The sequence below is a fragment of the Chionomys nivalis genome, chromosome 2 (genome assembly GCF_950005125.1).
Source record: "Chionomys nivalis chromosome 2, mChiNiv1.1, whole genome shotgun sequence".
Classification (NCBI taxonomy): Eukaryota; Metazoa; Chordata; class Mammalia; order Rodentia; family Cricetidae; genus Chionomys; species Chionomys nivalis.
Window position 1 is genome coordinate 514,465 of NC_080087.1, and position 18,422 is coordinate 532,886.

The 18,422-nt window shown below is 33.6% G+C and overlaps 2 protein-coding genes and 1 pseudogene across 2 annotated transcripts; all 3 read left to right on the forward strand.

Moving 5' to 3' along the window:
- The first annotated feature begins 1,332 nt into the window (after nt 1–1,332).
- On the forward strand, nt 1,333–2,379 carry LOC130862895 (olfactory receptor 1052-like). Its single transcript, XM_057752734.1, has one exon. It carries the CDS (start codon nt 1,333–1,335, stop codon nt 2,377–2,379), a length of 1,047 nt encoding a protein of 348 aa, XP_057608717.1.
- Nucleotides 2,380–11,078: 8,699 nt separating this feature from the next.
- LOC130870069 (olfactory receptor 1052-like) lies at nt 11,079–12,050 on the forward strand. The gene has a single exon (XM_057762639.1). The coding sequence runs from the start codon at nt 11,112–11,114 to the stop codon at nt 12,048–12,050; it is 939 nt and encodes a 312-aa protein (XP_057618622.1). The 5' UTR covers nt 11,079–11,111.
- A 5,080-nt stretch (nt 12,051–17,130) lies between these two features.
- Nucleotides 17,131–18,068, forward strand: LOC130862303 (olfactory receptor 1052-like; annotated as a pseudogene).
- Nucleotides 18,069–18,422: the final 354 nt, after the last annotated feature.

Consider the following 18,422-nt stretch of genomic DNA (forward strand, 5'->3'; position numbering starts at 1 on the left):
AATTGCATCTTCTCTTAGAGCCTCTAGTGAGAGTGTGACCTCACATCTGTGTTAATTCCACCCAGAAATTCAAATAGTGTCATGCTTCTGATTTCCCAACTGTAAGTGAACGAATGCTATTTATTTTACACCACCAAGTTTTCAGTAAATTGCTGTAGTAATCGCAATAAAAACAAGAAATTAATGCCATTTATAGTATAATAATGATCATTCCTTCTATTATCTGTCCTACTTTAATTTTTAGATGCTAATTATTATAGCTGCTTATATCAAGATGCATTTGCTTTTCTAACAGGACATCATTTACTTGAAAACATCAGGCTGTAGATTAAATAATCTTTCATTTCAATAGAAACATACAGGCTCATGATAGTAATATTAATAATAGTAATATTTGACACCCATGAAAAAAACATATGTATAATTTAATGCTTTGATCTTTAAATTAACTATTTATTAAATTAAACATGTATCACTTCAAAAGAAATTGTGTGAAGTTGTACCTCATCTTTTTGTAAAGAAAGTATATAGACAATTGAAGGTTTTAGTGTTTCTTACGTTTTTTTTCCTGTTTTCAATGAATGTTGTAAATTACTTTATAATTTTTAATAATGAGAACAATGCTAAGAGAATGCAAAAAGAAAATGAACAAAAATGTGAAGGCAATAATTGTTATGTAAAATGACACACATGATACTTAATCATTCTTTAAAAAGAACAGATGAAAACAATTATCCATCTTTACGCACTTACTCAGATTCCCTGTATAAAATGGCATTGATTCCATGTATCGGAGATTCAGGCAAAGGTAAGAACATATCTGAAAAGAGGTATTTAGAAAGGAGGGTGGGGGTATGGTATTGAATGAAGTAGGTGTTTTTAGGGTCACTGGAAGTAAAGTACTTTCAAATGCCTGTCCATAGAATATTGAAGTTTTCCTTGTCACAAGATTTTAGCAAGCTTATATTTCCCCTGAGCAGAAGGATGATGGATATTAGAGAAGAAACCAGAGTTTTTGTACCACTCTCTAAATTCAAATCTCAGTTCTACCTTCTGAGAGATTTTTAACATCAGAGATATTTCTTATCCTTTCCTGATAGCAGGGAATACCCTAATGTAAGTTGCAGTTTTTAAGTCTCCGTGGATAGACTTTATTGAACACATATGGACTACCATTGATATCTCTTTCATTGCTTCATCTACCACAGGGTAACCTCTCAGTGTCTTAAACCATAATAGATATCAGATTCTCAGGAAATCCTACTATTTATCTATTATTCATTTAAGTCTCATATTATTATTTTGTAACAAGAAAATATAGACTACTGAACAATGGCAATTTGGAATCATACACATGTGAAGGAATTCATACTGGTCGGCTTAACAGAAAATTCTAATTGGGAGGTTTCCCTCTTCTTGTTTTTCAGCCTAGTTTATATCATCATTCTTGTGGGTAACTGGGGGATGATTATGTTGATCTGTTTCAATGTTAGACTTCACACTCCAATGTACTTCATTCTTTTTGGTAATTGGGGTATGATTATCTTGATCTGGCTGAATGCTCAACTTCATACACCGATGTACTTTTTCCTTAGTAACCTTTCTTTCTGTGACATCTGCTACCCTACTATCTTTGCTCCTAAGATGTTGGTCAATTTCTTATCAGAACACAAGTCTAGTACATTCTTTGCCTGTGTTCTGCAGAGCTTCTTTTTTGCAGTTTATGTAACCACAGAAGGCATCCTCCTGTCTATGATGGCTTATGATCGCTATGTGGTAATCACCAAGCCCTTAATGTATACAGTTATTATGACCCACCGCGTCTGCATGCAGATGGTTTTGGCATGTTACTTGGGTGGCCTCATTAATTCTCTGACTCACACAATAGGTCTACTCAGACTGGACTTCTGTGGTCCAAACATTGTGAATCACTTCTTCTGTGGTGTCCCTCCTTTTCTGAAGCTTTCTTGCTCTGATGCACACATCAATGAGATGCTGCTTTTGATCTTCTCTGGAGTGATTGCTATTTTCACCTTTATTTTTATCATTGTGTCCTATAGCCACATTCTCATTGCCATTCTGAGAATTCGCTCCATAGAGGGGAGGCGCAAAGCCTTCTCTACTTGTGCCTCACACCTAACAGCTGTTACATTACTTTATGGTTCTGTGGCTTTTAGTTATACTCAGCCAAGCTCTCAGCACTCCATGGAACAGGAAAAAGTGTCTGCTGTGTTTTACACCTTGATCATTCCCATGCTGAACCCTCTGATTTACAGCCTGAGGAACAAGGATGTGAAGAAAGCAACCAAGAGGTCCATTTGTAGGTGGAGGAGCAACTCTTCACTCAGTCTTTTCTCTAATTCTGCAAACTTGAAGTGAATCTTCAAACTGACTTCATGGAAAATTATTAGTCTTTTATAAGAGTCACATAAAATTTTACACCAAAATATTTTAGTGATTTCAATTGTGAATTATTATATTGCCTCAGAAAAATCTAAAATGTGCCTAATGACTAGACGTCCATGAATTTTTTATATGGGTCTTTATACTCTTCCCTAAAAGCAGAAATAATTATCTTCCAATTTTTATACAATTTTTATAGTACGCTAAATGGCTGAATAACAATGTTTTGAGTTACACCAAAACAGCTCTATGGTGAGAAATGTCAGCTCATCTTTTAACCAAGACCAAGGGCCTGTACCTGGTTTCTGCAAAAGATTTACTGACATTCCCACATCCACAGTGGAGATATATAGACTTCACTTGATGGTATTCAATCTTTGCTGAGTACCATAATCTGTGGCAAAGCCTGCAATTCATTGCATAAGAATTGTTCCAGGATGTTTTAATACTGAGATATATCTGTTTTTCATAAAAATTAAAAAGTCTAACTTTGTATATAAAGAATTGTTTTTAAGAGACAAAGGATCAGGATGTATCTCCGTGGAGAAAGTCTCTTCTAAAACAACAACAGTAGAAACTGCAGAGAAGATACAAAGTGGGGGTTTTTGGGAGACAGTAGGAAGGGGAATTCGAAATGAATATGGCCATGATTCATTGTAGAAAACTGAATTGCACCTAGTTAAAAGTTATACAATTAAAATAAATCTTTTAATAAAAATCAAGCCTGATTAACTTGTCCTTTTCAACAATTTTGAGAAAAATTTTCTCTGACATTTTGCTTTAAACACCTGTTACTTTACTTGTACTCTAAATATGTATTCACAGAATTTATGTCCACTCTAACAGTATTTCATTGAGTCATTTTGTTGGAGAGCTAGCACCAAATATATGGTCTATATACTACTGAAAGTGTTCTTCTTGTATTCAATAGCTTTTCTTAACTTTTTGGAATTAAAAGTTAATTATTCTGTAATATGAAGATTTTGTAAGTACTCATAAATGTTCTCATCTCTCAACTTAGTCTTTCATGATGTAAAATTGCCACAACCATTTCTGTTTATTATGCTGCATCATAATATATGCTCTATGCTCCAATGGTTCATGAGCTTATGCAATGGTAATGAAAGGCAGTGAGAGGCTTAGAAGGTGTGCCAGCAGAAGATGAGAAGATGATGACAATCCTTTTATGGTACCAGGACAAATGGAAGGAGATATGTCTGTGCACAGGATTTCATATCATCTGAAAGCAGGTTTTGCTAAAACAAGGCTCTTATCCCACCCTCCTTTTTCTTTCTCTCTCATATGACTCACTCCCCATCTTATGATATCGCTGAAGGTGAGCACCCAATAAAGAGGATGGATTCTTGTTAGCATATAGGTTTAGATGCCTAAGGAGACAGTGACCAGGCCATCCAAATCTAACTGTAAAATTATACATTTGAAAAGGGAAAATAGTGAGTTTTTACAGCTCAATTATGTCAGAATACAAGAAATGTTAATGTAGTAAATATAGTTAATCAGAGTTTAAAATTAAATGAATCCCTTTTCTCAAATTGTAAATAACTGAAGATTACTTGAATCATCCGTGTAAAAAATGAGTTTCAATGTATGTGAGAAGTTAATACCTATGTTTTATTCATGCAAAGATCTTGACTTTTCTGTATTTATAAATGGATTCATACAGTGAAGAAAGGAATTCCAAGGCAGAATCATACATCTATGTTATCTATTAGACTTTAGAAGAAATATGTATATTCACAAAAATTAAATAGAAGATCATAAATTACATTTGTTTACCTATTTATTTTTTCCTGAGTTATTTTATCCTAAAATCTCTATGGAGTAAGTCAATACTAAAATTTTTTCATTATGACAATAAACACCACTTATACTGGGTTCATAATGGATATATCAGGAAGGTATCATGTGCATGCTGGCTTTTTGGTAGGTGTTTTGGAGGGAGAGTTTCTCTGTGTCACAGCCCTAGAAATGTACAGGAACTAGTTATTATAGACCAGGCTGGCCTCAAACTCACAGAGATCCACCTGCCTCTGCCTCCTGAGTGCTGGAATTAAAGGTGTACACCACCACTGGCTGACTACATTTAGTTTTAAATTGTTAGAAAATTTGAACATATTCTGGGGTAGTGTAGAATTCTTCAGAAAGCATGACTGACAGTGTCTTATCAAGAAGAGGTAGGTACAGAGAGGGAGGAAGGATGTAGGAGGTAGAGGGGTCAAGGACATCTGGAGAGCACAGCTAGGAGAATCAGCAAAGCATGGCTCTTGGGGGATCACATAAACTCAAGTGACAATCACAGAGCCTGTATGGGTCTCTGCTTGTAGACCTCTGTAGATACATTATGGTTTTAGAGCTTGTTGATCTTGTGGAATTTCTGACAGTGGGAGTGGGAGTGTCTCTGACTCCTTTACCTTCCTGTGGGACCCCTTTCTTCCTACTGGATTACCTCATCCAGTGTTGAAATGAGTATATGTGCCTAGTATTCCTGTAACTCATTATGCCATGCTTGCTTAATATCACTGGGAGGCCTGCTCTCTTCTGAAGAGAAGCTAAGAAAAATTAATCTGGGGAAGAAGGGAGGTATGTGTTGGTGGATGAGTGAGAGAAGTGGAGGGAGAGGAAACTGCAATCAGGATGTGACACATGAAAGAATAACAATAACAATAAAAATAGTATATAATAAAGAATAGGTAAGTCAAACATTAAAGTTTAAAGACATGGATTTTCTAGTATGTTCTCTACCTGCTTTCCTGGAACTCACTTACTAAGAAGTTATTTAGGAACTGGCACTAAGGTTGACGTAAACTTATATTTCTCTTTTACATCTCACTGTTTTCTACTGTAGAATATCAGTATCATTTCCAAACAGAAAACAATGTTTTATTCTTTATAAAACTTATTGTTCAAGTGTCTTCTCATGCTGAAGAGTAGGTCAATATTTATATAATACCTATATATTTGCATAAACCAATTTAAAGCAATTTATTAGACAGTAGTGAGCATGTGTATGTTTATATTATTATATATTTAATCTTTATAATATCTAAAACATATTCAAATATTTCTGAAAATTACTTACAATGTAGTATCTTTATCTAAGTACCATTATTTATTACACCTAGTGTATAATGAAAATCTTTTTTACAATGTAATTCTAATTGTGGAGGAATTATTCAGAATTACATTTTTTATAATTAACATGAAATATTTTAGGAATTGATTTCTAATTTTTTAAGTTCCTTTTCTATGTCCTTTCTGTAACAAAATTGGAGCTTATTCTCAATTCTCTGGTTTTGAGTTTTAAAGAGCTCTAAGTACATGTTTTCATTCTGCCTCCCCCATCCTCCTAGTCTCTCCCCTTGCTGGTTTTCTCCTACCATTATTTTTACATGCTGGAGATGAAACCCAGGACCTGGCAACTATAACACAAATGTAACATTAGCTATATCCTCAGTTTAATGGTAAACATCACTCTATCTGCATATGCTTCTAATAAATTATTGTAGTAATATGCATAAGTATCAACCATGTTTCTGTATGTTAATTACAAACTATGATAATCTGAAGTTAAGAATATATATATATATATATATATACATACATATATATAGACAAATGTTTTAATTTAAAAAGAATTTATGGATGAGTAGGATAACGGTAGCCAAGTGTTTAAAGAGCTGACTATTATAAATTATGGCTGACTGATATTGGTGTTGCTTCCTAGTGGAGAAGTGTATGATGTTAGTAGGTTAGAGAACTCCCTTTCTAAATATTCCTTCAAAACAACTAGCTCCTTAATGCATTAAAACTTATGGTGGTTTTACTGTGAATTGTTGACTCTTGCAAAAATTTCAGATTGGTCACCGTGTGTAAAATTCATAAAGTAAATTATCTGTCAGTAGGAATAGAACAATTAGTTACTGACTTGTACAACTGTCAACAATGGATAACTCTAAACACAAGAATAGGATTGAAAGCATCCAGGTATAAAGGAATATAATGCTTTGTCCTCTATCTTTTGCCATGATGTGTATATTAAGAGGTTTGACCAAATATGGATTAAAATTATTTTTAAATATCCAGACTTTCTGTTATTACATCTTTAACATGGCAGTTCTGTAGTACTGTCACACATTTTCCATGTATTAGGCTTTCTTAATAATCCAGAAATGTCTGGCAAGAGGAGAGAATAAATGTACGTTAAGTACACTGTTTTGCATAACATCTGAGCCTCTGAGGATTGAGTTTTCCGTGTAAACTCTGTGAAGCAATTCTCAGGAGATGAGACAAGTTTATATTGCCACAAACAAAAGCAGTGACATCACACAAGGACTTGTAAACACATCATTGATTCTTTGAGATTGGAGACAGAAAATGATATTTCTTGAAAAAAAAAAGACAGAATTGAGTATCTATAGATTTTCTTTTATTTTGATAATGGTCATAATTCCTCTGAAGCAAAAATGCCAGTCTGTACAAAGCACTCCATATCTAATAGTAAATGGGACCTTGTTACGCTAAAAAGCTTTTTTTATTATTAAAATTATTTTTTAATAAAAATTTCTGCCTCCTCCCCGCCTCCCTTTTCCCTCCCCCTCCCCCCACACCTCACGCCCCACTGCCCTCCCCCTTCCTCTCCAGTCCAAAGAGCAGTCAGGGTTCCCTGCCCTGTGGGCAGTCCAAGGTCCCCCCCAACCTCCATCCAGGTCTAGTAAGGTGAGCACCCAAACAGACTAGGCTTCCACAAAGTCAGTACATGCAGTAGGATCAAAACTCAGTGCCATTGTCCTTGGCTTCTCAGCAGCCCTCATTGTCCACCATGTTCAGAGAATCCAAGGCCTGCTGGACTGGGACTGAAAATGCATGGGATAAAAAGCTTTTTCTAGTAGGAGACATGATCAACCAACTAAAGAGGCAGAAAATTCATGTGCAGCTATACATTTTACAAAGGAGTTCTATGTAGAAAGTACTGAGAGCTCAAAATAATAAGCACCAAGAAAATAAACAACTCAATTTAAAAATGGGCAATTGGATTAACAAAAGTCTTCACACGAAAATAAAGACCAATAATTAGGAAATACCTCCTTCCTCTTAACCCAGTTAGGAAGGGTAAGTTGTTAAAAGGCAACAAATGGAGGAAAGGGTATGGGAAAGTAAATCTGTCACATACTGTTTGTGGGAGTGCAACCTTGTGTAGCCATTATGGAGTCATTGTCAGTTTTATGGGGATGTTTGCTTTCTTTTATTTGTTATTTTCAAGATGTTACTCTGTTGAAACTAATTGAGTCCGGGCTTTCAGCTGTTCTACCCTGCTAGAACCTTCTAATTGAAGTTACTAGAAGCTGTGCCTAGCTTAGAGGATCAGAGGATGGGATTTTCACCTGTTTGCCATTGAATGCAGTGTATTTAAGCCTCCATGGTGCCATTAAAGAGGGGCTTTTGGAACCAGTGATTGAAGGTCTGCATGTCGGTCTGTCTCTGTGTTAGTGTTCTCAACCTCCAGCCTCCTTTCCCGAAGTTCTCTAACTGGGGTCTAGCGCTTAGAGCTCAGACCAAGGCCATGGTGTGCGTCAATACCCTACAGGTCAGGTGATCTTGAAACTAAGTAGTAGCCTAAAGTGTTCCAGAACAGTGGGGATCTCTCTGTCTCAACATCCCTACTGCCTGTTTTGGGGATTATAGGCATGAGAAACCTCACAGGACTAGTTTTTATTTTAGAAAATCAAGGCATACGCTTTAGAGGAAATTATCTGTAGCTTTGAAAATTGAGAATAATTCTTACTTAAACATATGTGTAGAGAGCAGAGCAGCTTAAAACACTACTACAAATTTCCATACAGACATGTTCTAAGGTAAAGTAAATGACTGGAAATTTCTGCACAAGCTGATATACAATAGATGAAGAAAGAATTGAGCAACTAAAGGTGTGGCATTGATTTTACTTGATGTGATTTCTGTTATCCGATGTCATTAAGACAAAAATGGATTTTGTTATTTCTCATTCTGTTCTTCACAACATAGGATCCACTGGTATTTCTCTTCATTTGTTTGCTTTCTGTTTGTGACTTAAATCAAAGTCACTTGTTCTGGAAAGCATGATAAAGTAGTAAGAAAAGATATGTGTTGTTTTTGTTGCTCTGTTTTTCTAAATTATATGGTCTACTTTTTGACTATACTTTTTTCATTAAAATATTCAGGAAATGGAATGCCTTTGGGGAGCTATTAAGTTCCTATGAGTCTCTTAAATCCCTGGAGAAACACAGAGAAACTGTTAGTTAAATGTGTATTACAGCCTTCAGAGTTTAACTCCAGGGAAGGTTTTATTTGAACCAAAGCATATATATATAACAGACCATCTTATCTCAACTTGTCTTCCGTCATGATTTTAACAATCTCACTCATATTCTCTTTTCAAGGTTTCTGTGAATTTGAGTCTCCTAAATGTAAGGATAGATTTCAGTTTCTCCAGTGCTACCTGCAACTTTTGTCATTTGCTGAATTTGCCCATCATTTTAAAAGTAAGAACTTTTAGGATTGTGTTTTAAATTCTGTTTGCAAGAATGTTAAAGAAAACATGGTACGAAGATGGTCACTAGGTTCTTAAAGGGGCTGTGATGTTGAATATTTTTTTTCTTTTACTTGTAAACTAAATTTATTTGTTTAATTATTAAATAAGCAATCATATAATTTAGCTACTGTCTTAATGATTAAACACAATGTTAAGATTTTATTCTGATTGAGTCGCCAAATTACAGAGGGATGACTAGTTGTAATTTACTTATTTACTTTTTTGTTTTGAGTACATTTCTTTTTCTACATGAACATCAAATAGTATTTACAACTCTTCAGTACTTATACACAGACAAACACACACTCAAAAATATATTAAGTCAAATATGTGTTAGGTCACTTTACATCATAAAACAAGAATTATAGTTTAAAATAGATACTTATGTACAAATAGATTATTTTGTCTATCCCTTAAATATAGATATTATTTTCTTCGTTAAATTATTTAATACCTATAAACTGCGGTTCTTTTTCTAAGTTTTAATTACAATATAAGTTAAAGGAATCTCAAATGAACACATGATGACATCAGTATTCAATATTACTCTTTAAACAATGCTGTCAGTTGTCTAGTTTTCAGAAAGACTAAGATTCAGGGAAGTTTACTGAGTCACTTATGAAACATGTCCTGTGCTCCAGAAGGTATTGATGACATCAGATGGATTGGCCTCCAGCTGTGATAATGATATCTTTGCACCCTTCACTTTTTTTAACCTTTTCATTTCCAAAATAAGCAAGAAAAGGAAGATATAAATAAATTGAACTGGTACTTTGTTTTGAAATAACTGGAATCAAGTGTTCTAAAAAGGGCACTTATGCCATGAATGCTGCAGAATAATTAATAATAAATAATTACAATAATAAGTTAAAATAATATGATAAAGCATAAATAATAATAAATAATAGTTAAAATCAGCATTGAGTAGAATTTTAAGACATTTAAAGAAGTTAGTTACACAATGTTCTTCTTAGGGATCAATAGTTTGAAATATGATTTAGAATAAGTCAAACAGGCATGTTCATTTAAACTCTAAATTGTACATGATTCTCCAGATAGGAAGCAGGACCACAACAGTATAAGTAAAACAAAACAAAAATATTTATCATAATAAGCAGTTAGTATGTGTTTTACACTTTTTTTATTTGTGACATTTATGTAAAGAAAAAATTGAGTTCAACTGAACTAACAGACATTGCCTACTTTAAAAATTGGGTTGCACCAAGAAAGTAAAATACAATTTACAAAGAGTTGTCTTAATGTTTTAAATATCTGTTATATTTTTAAGACACCTATTTTTATATAGACTATGGAAGCCAGTAAACCTCAGAGTCTTGAGTCACAGGGTAAGTGTAAGAGTTGAGTGCCTGGCCTCTGCTTATTGACACAGTTAAAAAGAAAACAGGCACAGACAATGTGCAGAAGACTTAAATATCAAGCACAAGTCCTTGCTTTCAATGCACATGCTAACACACAGACATACACACATACACAACTGCTAACATGTGCACACACATATACACACACTCACACAGACTTGGAGAGTAAGACTAAATTTGAAGGCACAAAGTAAATACAGTTATCAATATTACACTAGTGTATATGCAGATTCATAGTCACAGAAGGCAATGCTGTACCACTGAGGTTCATTCTGAATAAATTATCTCAGGTTTTTAACATGGAATATGTGTTGATATATTTTGGCATTGCTGCTATTAATGTTGATTAAAATGATAAAAGAGGAATATGAAAATGAAGACAAAGATTATATTTCCAGCATAAGTTCTTATGCTTTATAAATAAGATTTTTACTGTCGTTAACGAGACTTCTGTTTGGTTTTATGTGAAATGTAAGAATTGCAATTTAATATATATTTGCCTAAGAATCCAGCATTTTCTTTATCTAATCATGGGCAATAGTACGAAAAATCAACAAAACAGAGCAGCAAAAATGAACTTTTTATTAAACTTTTTCGTGTTTATAGAAGCAGGGGTACCAGAGGGGAGAATTCTGTATTACAGATAATGTGGCTAGTTTGAAATTCCTAAGATATTGATATTCTGCTATACGTCCATTTATCTGAGTCCATCATTAACAGGTACCAAGACACACAAGTTCATGGGTGATGTCAACTTTACTTTTGTCACTGAATTTATCCTTTTGGGATTGACAGATCGTGATGAACTCAAGGTGTTCCTCTTCATATTGTTCCTGTTGATCTATGCCATCTCTTTGTTAGGGAATGTAGGTATGTTCTTTCTGATCTACATAACGCCTAAACTCCACATGCCCATGTATTACTTTCTTAGCTGTTTGTCATTTGTGGATGCATGGTATTCTTCAGTATTTGCCCCAAAAATGCTGCTGAACTTCTTTGCTGAAAGAGAGACCATCTCATTCTCTGCATGCATCCTGCAATATTTTTTATTTGTATCACTGCTTACCACAGAGGGATTTTTGCTGGCTGCAATGGCTTATGACCGCTACGTAGCCATTGTGAACCCATTACTATATACCGTGTCCATGACTAAAATGGTTTGCGTTGGGCTGGTTTTGGGCTCATGCATAGGAGGTTTAATTAATTCAGTTACACATACAACTGGCTTAATGAAACTGTCTTTCTGTGGGCCAAATATCATCAGTCACTTCTTCTGTGACCTTCCTCCCCTGCTGAAGCTGTCTTGTTCCAACACCTCCATTAATGAATTCTTGCTTTTGATCTTCTCTGGAGTTATTGCAATGATAACCTTCTTAACTGTGATGATCTCCTACATCTTCATTGTTGCTGCTATCCTGAGGATCCGCTCCGCAGCAGGCAGACGAAAAGCCTTCTCCACTTGTGCTTCCCATCTGACGGCCGTGACTTTGTTCTATGGTTCCATCAGCTTCAGTTACATTCAGCCAAGCTCCCAGTACTCCTTAGAACAAGAGAAGGTGGTGTCTGTATTTTACACCCTGGTGATTCCCATGTTGAACCCACTGATTTACAGTTTAAGGAACAAGGAAGTGAAGGACGCTGTGAAAAGGGTAATGGAGATGAAACCTTTCTCTTGTTGATTTAAGACAAAGATACAGAAGATATTGATTTAAGTAATAGTGTTTATAAAAATTCAATAAAAGTTAAAATAACTGAATTATAGTATTGTTATAAGTTGAACATTGTTATACAGTGCTAAAAACTCATTAAATAATATACTGTAAATGCATAGGTCGTATTTTGTTTTTTAACATAAACCCTAGGCTCTGACCTAGGATATTTATATGATATAATTGACAATATTTTTATTCCTTCATATGAACTGAAATTCATATAAATATGTTATTTCTGAGATATAATATAATATAGATATTCAGAGATACCAGTAAGGGATACTGTAAAAGAAAAAAAAATAAAGTTTGCAAAATTTAAGATACATCTCAGCTTATTCATTTTTTGAGCAATATAAATAACAGTCCAAAATCAAAATGTTGTCTTACAAGAATTTAGACACTTTAAATTTTTAAATTTTTTTCATTGGTAATTTATAATAGTACTTTAAAGTAAATGTGCTTCCTTAAAAGTACCTTGAATATTCCTAATACTTGTAATTAATTAATCCATGCTGGCAAAGAGAAACTAATTATTCTCCAATAAATTGTTACTGAATATCTCAGCCACACTCCAGAGAAGGATACTTCTTCACAAATCACAAAATAATTATTTCATAAGACTTTCATTTGTGTTGGTATATTTTTGTCTCAATGGTTTTTAATGTTTTGTTTGTTTGTCTTTGTGTTTCTTTTATTTTTAATTTTTTAACTACTTTTTGGATTGGGGGATTATTTGATAGAGAGAACATGAGTTTAGGTATGTAGGGGAGATCTGCAAGAAATTGTAGAAAGGAAATATTTGAATCTTATAGAAAATTTCATTTAGAATTGTTTTGAAAAAGAACTTGTTTGCAGATCACATTTGCCTCTGTGGGAGGGATGTAAGTAGCTCCTATCCATGGGGTTGGGTCCCACTTCCAAATGTGAAATCCAACATAGAGGAAGAGCTCAGTGTTGAAGTTCCTCTGTGCTGAAGGATTTCTGAAAACAAGTGAATAAGTTAAAAATCTCCCAAACATTCAGGAAGTAGTTTATGATGAACGATGTAAGTCATTAGGAGGAAGTAAAAGTAGATTCTGTCAAAGTTTAAGGTTTGCTTTAGAAGCATTCTACATTCCAGGTCATCTTGGTTACAGCAGACATTGTTTCTCAAAATCAAATCAAAACAAATATGCCTTTGCCTGAATTAAACATTGACATCTTTAAATTTAATAATATATTTTTATGTTAGAACTTACACTAATTTTTGAAGTATAGTATAAATATATTCTTACTCTTCATTCCTATAAATTTTATGTGTTAAATCTGATACTTAATATTTTCTATATGAAAATTTAGACAATCTCTCTAATAATTTGGGGTTATCTGTTATGTAAATTATATGAAGTCAATTTTTTATGGGAGGAGGGTAAAGATGAAAGTCAAGATGCAATTGATCTAATAGGGAAAGAGAGAGGGGTAGAGATTCCTACATAGTTTAATAGAAATGGGTTAAATTAATGTGTAAGAGTCAGCCAATAAGAATCAAGAGTTAATGGGCCAAGCAGTGACTTAATTAATACAGTTTTGGTGTGGTATTTTGGAGCTGAGCAGCCAGGAACAAGTAAGCAACCTCCTTACAAAAAATTGGTGCACCAAAGTGTGCTAGGTACATCTACGTAAAACTTAAAGGCTTATTTCAGGGTTGAGTGGTGGGAAACGAAAAAGTGACCTCCAAAAACATACCATGACTGCTTAAACATGAACTGAACAAGGATAACAATGGACATGCCATACTGGCTGTAGAAATGCCATTGAGGTCTCAAATCCAAACAAAGTACAAACATTGAGAAAAGCTTGGAGAGGAAGATGTGCTCTCTTCCAAGACATGCTGTTTCCAAGGGAGGGGGCACATCAATCAGTTGTCCAGTGCTAAATGATCAGCCTTGAAGACATACAGGTAAGATTATATAGACTCATCAGATTATATTTGCAAATATGTATGTATGTAAAAAATTACATATACAAGCAATTATCACTGAGGAAAAAGAGGCCATGAATTTGAAGGAGTGCAGGTTAGGGTATATACAAAGTTTTTGAAGTAAGGAAAGAGAAGGAAGAAATATTGCAATTTAAATCCATCAATAAACAATATTATAAAATGATATTATGTTGATTAAAGACCCTATCAGGAGTGCCAAGAGCATAACAAGCATTTAGTAAATAGAAATATTTTTTGACCCCTTACCTGAAAGAAAAATAATCATTTTAGCAAAACTGTTTATATTATTCACCTTATATTAGTGTGTTTAAATTATTATAAATATTGAAGATATTATTCTAAGTTTACTCACACTTTGGAAAGCAGTTACTTTATTTATTTTGGTTTTGAAGGACTTATGCTAGTGACTTATTTATGCACATGATTTTAAATTAATAATATTTACAATATTATTTGATCCTGCAATGAGCTTTTAAAATATTTTTATTCTATTATTCAATTATACAGACTAATTAGTATTCCAATGTAAAACAAATGTTAAGTGTCCTAATTAGCTATATTACCAATATCACACAGTATTAAATATATGAAAATAGAGAGGAACATAACTACATAGACACACTTCAAATTAAAACATATTCAAGTCTTCTGTGCTTTCACATTGTATATATATATATATATATATGTAATATGTACAAATAAAATTGGTGAATATACTATAATTTCAAAACAGAAAATATTTTTCCTGCTTTTCTTTGTACTGTTACATTCTTTGGAAACATAGCAAAGTCCTTAACTTCCTCAGGGCTACCTAAAACATTTTTTTAATGAATCCCAGTGTTTGCAGTGCTCTGGGGATTCTATCCTCCAAAGAGAAAAAGCCAAATATAAACTCAATGGTAAAGAAATTTAGAAACAGCACTATTCTGTTTCTTCACACCAGGTATGTGTCCTGCTTGTTTATTACAGTGCTTCTTTTATTAGTATCTACACAGGTTTACAAAATGATCAATATCCCCAACACATGAAAATAACATTATGTAAGGTCACACAACTCTAGTCCCTCTGATTCAGGAAACAGAGTCAAGAAAATGCAACCGTCAATTGTCACTCCCCATCCAAACTGTAGGCATGTTCTACATTTCCTCAAATAGTTGTGTCTCATGCTGTATAGCTTTACTTTTTGCAAATTAAAAAGAGAACGTAGTTGAAGAAATCTTTGAATATCTAGAGGATTCTTATAAACTGTTAATGTTTGTTACGCTGAGTAAAGGAACAATAAACTAAACTTTTCCTTCATTAGCCGAAATAAGTTTTAGACTCAGATAAAAATTTACTGAAATATAACTTATTTTAAGCAAAAGAGAAAAGAGTCTAGACAAAAATCACAACTAGATAAATTAAAATATCAGCTGACAATCACCGAATTTAATAAGACAAAGGAAATATCATAAATTCAGTTTTCTTAAAGTAAAACTCATTAAGGGAAAATGCTGAGGACTATTATTAAACTCATAACTATTTTAAAAATAGATTAATCCAAAATGTCATTGTGAAGTTTCTCAGAAAAAAAAACTTACTTTGTCTTTATTTTCCTTTATTTTCTGTGTTTATTAGCCATATATCTGCAAGAAGTATTTTGGCACCTTATGTTAGGTGTGACAATTTTTCCAGATGTTTCTAGATTAGATGAACAACTTCCAATTGAGACAAGTTTGTAGGTAGATCTACTTCATTACAAAAATCTGAGTCCTCTAATAGAAAACAAACCATCATTTAATTTGGAGCATCAATGAAGCATAGAAAGTCAATGCTAATTTGCAATATTTGCCTTGTTTTAAATAGCTGGAGAGAATTTGAGCCCCTACATTTAACTTATCAGAAATGTCTCTCAGGTATTAAGTTACAACAATTGTGAAAAATCATATTTATGAATTTTCAGTTAAAATGACATTTTCCATCATATTTATGTGATATAAATTTTCTTACTGAAAACTCTTGTGCCCCAGAATATTATATATTCTGAACACTTGTACATTAAAACCCTCCTATAAGCATCAATTTCTCATTTACTAAATATGTTACAAATCAACAAATGACATTATTTATTTGATTTTATTGTTTGATGTCAAATTAATGCACTTTTGTAACTCTTGTGAATTAAAAGTGAGATCTATAGGTCATCAAATGGGTAAGAGGAATATAAATTCTTTCTAAAATAGATCTGTCTCCATGAGACTTCAGGGATGAAAAGACAAAAGAAAATAGTCAAAACATTGTGAGAAATGTCTGACTTTGGCTAATCCATACCGAAGAATGAACACTGCAAAAAGTCTGAGAAGGGCTATTTACTGTCTCAAACTCTAATATTGTATAAGATGGAACAAAGTTAATTGAAGGAAATTCATCTCATTATGATAGTATCTATTTTCATAATAAATGAAAAGGCTCCAGTCTCATTTTCCTCTATTATTCACTTTATATTAATTAGATGTTATTGTATATGCTTACTTATATTTATGAAATATGTATGTATGCACATTATATTTAATACACCCATATTGTATTTTACTTTTTAACTTATATGATAGAGAACAATTTTTAGATCTCCTAACCTACATGGTTAATGTTGATAAAACTTTTGTTTGTTTGCTTTTTTATTCATCCACAGTAGTTATTAACCCTTGAATCTAATCTTTCTCATTCTGGAAATTTAGAATATTCTGTTACCCATAACCCATCGACTGAACTCTCTACCAGGAAAAAAAGTTAAAGACCTGATGCCGACTGTGTCTTCCAAAGAGTATTGCACTTTCTCTATGTCTTCCTTCATATGAAACATAATGCTAATTTCAATTCCTTGATGAGAATCAAGTTAATGTTTTTAAAAGCTAGTTTCACATTCAGCTAATTTTAATTTAATTTGGATTATTATAGCTGATGATGAATATTTTGACATTCTTAAAAGATGTGAATAGGATTATTTCATGATTATGAACTGTGCCCTCTGGTCATCTATTTTCTTTCTCTGGTTCTTTGCAGATTTCCCATAAGAGAATCATATCAATGGCTGACAGAAATTTGAGTGTGACGACCGAATTTATCCTCCTAGGACTGACGGACGATCCTGCACTGAATACTGTACTCTCTGTGCTGTTCTTCTTACTCTGTGTCACTACTGTTGCAGGCAACTTGTGTATTATCTTAATAATTTTAGCGACTGCCCAGCTTCATTCCCCCAAGTATTTTTTCCTTAGCCATTTGGCTTTCTTGGATTTCTGCTATTCATCAGTCTTTCTTCCCAAAATGCTGATAAACTACTTGTTAGGTCAAAAAACGATTTCGTACCATGGCTGCCTCCTACAGTATTCCTTTGTCAACCTGTGTCTGACTTCAGAATGCTTCCTCCTGGCTGCAATGGCCTATGATAGGTATCTTGCTATCTGCAGTCCGCTTCACTACAGAGGTCTCATGACCCCCACATTTTCATCTATCTGGTGTCTGCCTCTTACCTGCTAGGCTGTGCCAACTCACTCACCCAGTTGAGGAGCCTTCTCAAGCTAACTTTCTGTGGGCCCAATGCCATTGATCACTATTTCTGTGATATTCCATTGCTCTTTCAGCTCTCCTGCTCTGATACCCGCCACAGTGAGATTTTATTCATTGTTCTTTCTGGGTCTACATCTGTAATTACATTTTTGATAGTAATTAGCTCCTATCTAGGGATTCTTATTACTGTCCTGAAAATAAATTCTGCCAGGGGAAGTTATAAGGCTTTATCTACATGTGCCTCCCACCTAACTGTAGTAATGCTCTTCTATGGAACAGTAATATCTACTTACATGGGAACCAGCTCAAGCTTCCCACGGGATATAGAAAAGATCATATCTCTGTTTTATACACTTTTGCTGCCAGTACTAAATCTCTTGATATATAGCATGAGAAACAGAGAGGCCAAAGAAGCTATGAGAAGAATGATTAAAAGAAAAGTGTTTTCTCAGTGATGTGGATTTCCAGACAGATGTTTAAGACACACTTCTTGATTCTATAGACTAAGATGTCGTTAAGTTCCCACAGGGTTTCAAGTAGAGGCAAGTCAGTAATTTTGAAAGCAGTTTTTTTTTTTCAAATACGCGTTCATGGTAGTTCTTTAATATTTAATAATTTAATATTAAATGCTTTTATTAGCATTAACTACTCATGTTTTTCTTATTACATATGTACATGGCACACATGCCATATGTATGATTATTATATACATTACCCTATTGTATATAATATAACAAGATTGCAGATTGCCTTTACCTAATAACACAGGAACCCTTTCTTCCTCAGCTTTTCCCAGCCCCTGGTGATTG

Bases quoted from the DNA above. Each gene is read 5' to 3' on its own strand.
- LOC130862895 (XM_057752734.1), top strand. From the start codon at position 1,333: ATGGCAATTTGGAATCATACACATGTGAAGGAATTCATACTGGTCGGC.
- LOC130870069 (XM_057762639.1), top strand. From the start codon at position 11,112: ATGGGTGATGTCAACTTTACTTTTGTCACTGAATTTATCCTTTTGGGA.